Source organism: Lates calcarifer, linkage group LG5 (genome assembly GCF_001640805.2).
Source record: "Lates calcarifer isolate ASB-BC8 linkage group LG5, TLL_Latcal_v3, whole genome shotgun sequence".
In the NCBI taxonomy this organism is placed as follows: Eukaryota; Metazoa; Chordata; class Actinopteri; family Centropomidae; genus Lates; species Lates calcarifer.
In genome coordinates, this window is record NC_066837.1 from 23,832,958 (window position 1) to 23,839,054 (window position 6,097).

General features: G+C 42.0%; 1 protein-coding gene across 1 annotated transcript; it reads left to right on the forward strand.

The window, feature by feature from the left end:
- LOC108875727 (nuclear factor interleukin-3-regulated protein) lies at window positions 1-2,909 on the forward strand. The gene is made up of 2 exons (XM_018664841.2): window positions 1-168; window positions 897-2,909. Exon 2 carries the CDS (start codon window positions 966-968, stop codon window positions 2,220-2,222), a length of 1,257 nt encoding a protein of 418 aa, XP_018520357.1. The 5' UTR covers window positions 1-168; window positions 897-965; the 3' UTR covers window positions 2,223-2,909.
- Window positions 2,910-6,097: the final 3,188 nt, after the last annotated feature.

The following is a 6,097-nucleotide window of genomic DNA, read 5'->3' on the forward strand; positions in this document are numbered from 1 at the left end:
CGGGGTGAGGATCCGACCCCGTCTGAACCGATGAGCGGGGGAAGAAACGACAGAGAGATGCGGAGCTTTTCAGGAGCAGAAACAACCAGACGACCTGTGAGGCACCACATGCCTCCCTCTCTCTGACTGAAGAGATTTTCATACAACATTTCAGCAGCTGTTTGATTTGTAAGTAAGATCTCTTTTACAGTTTTCTTTTATTGTTTCACTGGATCCTTTCACTGATCTCTCTGGTTTTTACCATGCGGAGTCTAGTTAAAAGGATTTGTGAATAATATTTCACATTTATCATCTATAAAATATGGGAGGAGGCTACTTTTATGTAAACAACTAATTATTCAGGGCTCATCAATCATCTAGTAAGAATTTATTGAAAACATTTTGGTAGTTATAACTGTAAATGTATGCGTGGTAGGTTAATGTCTCTGACCGGAAAATAATGTGACTCTTAATTAAATTCCAAAAAAGTAATTTAAGATTTATAGGAATAATCAAGCATTTAGGATCTTTCATATTTATCTTTCATATATTTACTATAAACTTTCAAATGACTCTGTATGAATGACTCTTTATGACTTGTTTGTACAATTAATTGGTTGCTATAAATATGGTTTAGTAAAATTTCAATGGTGAAATATCGATACAGTTTTAATATCAAATTCGATAATTGCCGTTATGGGTTTATATTAATGTAGTTTTATCCCTCTGAAATGCTGGTAAATATCTATTCAACCTGAGAATATTTTTACTTAACAAGGTTTTATTATTGTTTTAAAGTTGTTTCCTGTTGATAAATACATTACAACATTCATGTGTAAAGTCGATTAAATGTTTTGCAACCTTGTAAACAAATCCTCGCCTCATCATAATGTGTTTGTGTTTTTTTTCGCCACTAGGTGGTGCTGTTGTAGCGCATTTCACCCTGTACCTCAGCGAGACCCTGAAGCTCCCTGAAGTGATTGAACATGACAGGTCAGACTGTGGGAGCCATCATCCAGGACCTGTCAGTGCCCTCACTGCGGGTTGTGGAGGGTCTGGAGTCCAGACCTCTAGGTGGGACTGGGTCCTTCACTGACGAGGCTGTGTCCATCCTGACCTCTACAAGCCAGCTGGCTCGAACCCTCCTGGGTCGCACCTTTGCCCTCAAACACAAAGAGAGCCTTGCCAACACTGAAAATAAGGCTGGTAGCAGCTGCGATGAAGACAGCAGCAACAGTGTGCGCCGCAAACGGGAGTTCATCCCCAACGAGAAGAAAGATGAAGGTTACTGGGACAAGAGGAAAAAAAACAACGAGGCAGCCAAGCGGTCCAGAGAGAAGCGGCGAGCCAATGACATGGTGCTGGAGAGGCGGGTGCTGGGTCTGCTGGAGGAAAATGCTCGCCTGAGGGCCGAGCTGTTGGCCCTCAAGTTTCGCTTTGGTCTGGTTAAGGACCCATCTGATGTGACCATCCTGCCTCTCACGTCACCCGTCTGTGCTCACCCACCACCCAGTGCAACACATTACTACCAGCCTCACACTGATGGACCCTCGTACCTCAACACACAACAAAATGCCAGCACCCACCACACCCACCCTCACCCTCCACAGCAGCCTGCCAGCTATGGACCAAGGGGAGCTGGGCCTCAGTCAAGTCATAGTGTATCCGAGGAGTCCGGCGTTTCAACCTCATGTAGCTCAAATATGGGCAGCCCTGTGTTTTTTGACGACACACTGAGTGAACGTGGTGGGCCTTCTCCGAGGGAGCTGGTGGAAGAGCAGCAGGGCTACGAGTCCCATGTATGTCCCCTTGAGGTCAATGAGGGTCAGTATGTAAACAAACAAGATTTGCCTGAGGGTTTGAGGAGTCTCCCGCACAAGCTTCGCTTCAAAGGTCCCAGTGGTAGCAATGACGGCGGGGAGATGTCCCCTTCCTCTGACAACAGACACAGTGGACCACCTGTGGCCACAGTGGGGCCAAACATCCAGGTGAGGACCCACCAACAGGCAGGGTGGGACAGCTGGGCAGAGAATCAAGCTCCTTGGTCCAGGGAGGAGGCCTGCGGTGGACAGCAGTATCAGGGTCCATCCCCTGGATGTTACAACTCCTCTCTGCAGAACCCCAGGGACACCAAGTATATGACAGAGGACATCAGTCTGAAGTCACAGATCAGCTGTTTGTCTCAGGAAGTGGCTCAGCTCAAAAGGCTCTTCTCTCAGCAGCTGCTCTCCAAGATTGCTTAAAACCCGAACAAAGGGTCAGATCCAGACTAAAGCTGATGAGACAGATCTCTCCTCACCTCTTTCCATAAAATCGATCTCTCAGACTGCCCATTTCCACTGTGCAGAGTGGCACTGATCGTAACAGCCACCTCTACAGTGACAAACTTTATTTACCACACCTGTTTCACTGGAAAAGATTAGTTTAGTGATCAGTTTTTTTCTGTGATGGTCAGCACACCACTACCAGCAAAGACATTTAAAATGCTCAATGACTGAAAAAAGGTGATTCATGTTTGAGTTGTCATGTCCTTGGATCACGTGTGATCTCCAGCGTCTTTCAAAACGCTTGACAGAGTGCAGACACCAGAGGAACGTGTTAGATACTAAGCATGCACAGTTATAATTAGTAACACCTCAGTCTCACTATGTTCAACACAAACGTGAACATTAACACATCTGTCCACATGTCTCTGCTTTGAGACAGGGTACATTTGTTAAACCTCTCAGCACAAGAAATGTTGCGTACAACGTTATCTTGTATCAAACGTGTGTTAATGTGATTAGTGTACTGTGGTTTTATTTTGTTCACTATATCTGTTTCTGGTTTATCTTAGCACAGGAAGGTACATAGAAATCACTGTCATCATCACTGTTTGGAATTGTAACTGACGTGAGCTGTATTTGAAAATAAAAGTATATTTTATCCAAGAGTCTGGTGAATCTCTTATTACAGACTGAGATATGAAGGCCACATGTGTGTCAGACCATCAACATATGACATGCAAGACACTTGCACATTACATCATGGACTCGGTGTGGCTGGGCAGAGAGCTACGGTAGGTGTGGCACTGGAGTGAAGAGGTGCAAATTTCTTTTTTCAGCTAAACTGTTATCAGTTGAATTTCATTGATGACCTTCCTTCCTTTAATGAATTCTTTAAAAATGTAAACATTGCCTTGGTGTCGGTCTATTTGTTCTGAACTGAGGTTACTGAAATGAGGGGTGGGACAGTGGGGTGTTGGACAGTGCCAGAGAAAGAGAGGGAGAGGTGGATGCAGGGAGAGGAGTGTGACTCTGCATGAGTCATCTATCACGTCAGCAGTTGAGGCTATTTTTAGGCTTGAAGCAGCTGCGGTGCAGACTGATTGGCCCATATGAAAAAGTGAAGGATACAGGTTCAGAATATATTATCACCTGAAGAGGGAACAAATATGCAGAAACCTTGCTGTGAAATACTTTCTGATAGCAGTGGGAAGCCACAAAGCTGCAATACATACACTGAATTATTCATTTTTGAGTAAAAACATAATTCACTCGACTGAATGTTATTATTCTCTATTTTATTATTAACATTCTTGAATTGGTCCATCCTCAGTATTCAGTCTCTACTTTGGAACACCAGGTGGCGCCAAGTGTCTTTATCACCATGGATAACTGACTCATTCATTCATTCATTCACAGCAGTGTTACTACAGAGGTCGTCTCCTCCATTGTGCTTCTTGTAGTACCACATGCTGCTCATGCAGAACAAGCAACAATGTCACTTTGTGCTGGAAGCAAAGCGTTTCCTCTTTCCTATGATCATTTTTATTCAAAAAGTGCAGCTCAAACACGAGAGAGGAGCTTGGACATAGCAATGATTTAACCTCTACAAGTAGATTTGAATGTTAAAGTGTGAGGTTAAACAGGAATCAGCAGACCTGTGCGGCTGCAGAGAGCCATTCTTCAGGCCCGTTCTCTCTCCCCACAGCAACAACAACACACTCATGAGATCTTTTGTCTGTGATCAATCTTCATCCAGCCCCATCTGCAACCCCCCCATGCCATAAGCCACATAGGAAGGAGTGAGAGCTTTTTGGTTGCTAGGCAGGCGCCACCACACCACCACAGTTGCCAAGGGAATGCCTGCACGCAGAGGCAGCTGGAAAGATGGAGGAGTGTGTTGGGGGTTGGTGGTTCTAACACAGGACTGGTGAGGGTGGGGGGGGTGGGCGGTGGGGAGTAGGCGGGTCGGCTAGACAAGTTCAAGGCCGCCGTTTCCCCCAAACATGGTCTAATGGCGGTGATGATGGTGTGGATGTGTGTGTGTTTGTGGTGAATGAGTACACACACGTGTGTGTGTGGAGACAAAGCAGGGGGGAGGGGATGTCAGTGAGAAAGTGGGTTGGAGGTGGATGTGTGTCTGATACAAAACAGGGCTGACGTAACTGCACATGAAATATGGTGGTGATGAGGACAACAGACTCTGTGGGATAATAGAATAGCTCCTAAGCAGATAATACACTTCCTCTTCCTGTAAACAAAAACAAGGAAGATGAAAATTAAAACATAATGATACGATGATGTATTTATTTATAGTGTTGTTTTATTTAATCTTTTCCATCATGGGTAGTGATAGTGATTTCATTGTTTTAATTTTAATTATGAAAATATGTGTGTTTACATATACTGTGTGTTTTTTAAATTATTATTATTTTTTATTTAAACAACTTAATTATGCCAAAATTTTGCAAAATGAAAAACTTATATTAAGTGGGAAATTAAATGAAAATAGCAAAGAAATAGCAAATTCTCAGCCAATATTTTTACAATAATAACACAACAAAGCCACTGCACACGTAACTCAGTTAACATGCTCTGATCTAACAGTGTGAAGCCGATCAGATTGTGTATGAGAGAGACTTAAACAAAGGATGTAAAAAAAGAATGGTGAATTTTTTTTCTCACAATATAACTTGAAGTCAACATGCTGTACAATGTATGCAGCAGTGTAGTGAGTAGGTTGATGAGGACATTTATGCCAAACAAACTGTTCAGCCCCACACACTCTCAACTATGCAGCAGCAGCAACATCAAAACAGAGTCGTCATTTCTTTTGCAAAGAAATCCTGATATTCTGCATTATAGAGAGAAATAGTAATATGGTATGGTATTATATGTAATTGTACCATCAGGCAGTTGTGGAAGAAGTATTTAGATCTTTTTGAAAAGAAGCAGTCATGTTGATCTTATTTATATGGTCCAATATTACAAATTAGACATTTGCTTCAAGGAGCGTTAGAATCTATGCAACATACGGCACACTCTATCCTTAGACCCCCCATTATAAGTAAAAGTCCTGCATTAACAATATACAGATGTATTATCAGCACATTGCACTTGAAATATCAAAAGTAAAAAGTAGTCATTAAGCAGCAGAATGCCCTACATTATACCCAGAAATTTATTATGTTAAAAAAATGTATCCATTAATTGGTAACCATATATGTAAAATAAACACAGATTAGTAAAAAGTGCAGTAGTTCAAAGTATAAGGTGAAAATACTTACTATAACACCACCACTGCTAGCAAGCCCCTACTCTGCTGATGTGTCTTTGATCAAAACAGTGATCTCTGTTGCTGACCTTGACCTCTGACCTTGTTGTGGAGATAAGACAGTGAAAGTTGTTGATCTTAACAAAGCTACACATTAAATCATCACATCATCATCATATTCCGTTTTAATTACATCTATCTATGTATGGAATATCATTATATTTACATCATGTCTGCAACTTGAGCAGCGAGAGGAGAAAGCATCTGAGAGTGTGTATAGCCCATATAATGATGTTGTCACTGTATTGTGTGTTGTGTACTGAAATATAGAGTGGAATAAGCAGATTAAAACATCCATAACACATAATATAACAATTAACACACACACATTCCGAAATTCTTTCAGGCCATGAGCTTCACAACTGGGATCCTGGGACCCACCAAAGGTCCTTCCCAGTCATTATCAGAATTAATTTAATCTTTACCTCATTAAACACAAAGTATTACCGGGAGAATATACATGATAATGATTTATGAGAGAAAATGTAGGCTAACAGTAACAGTGACTCTGTGCTAACAC

Bases quoted from the DNA above. Each gene is read 5' to 3' on its own strand.
- LOC108875727 (XM_018664841.2), top strand. From the start codon at position 966: ATGACAGGTCAGACTGTGGGAGCCATCATCCAGGACCTGTCAGTGCCC.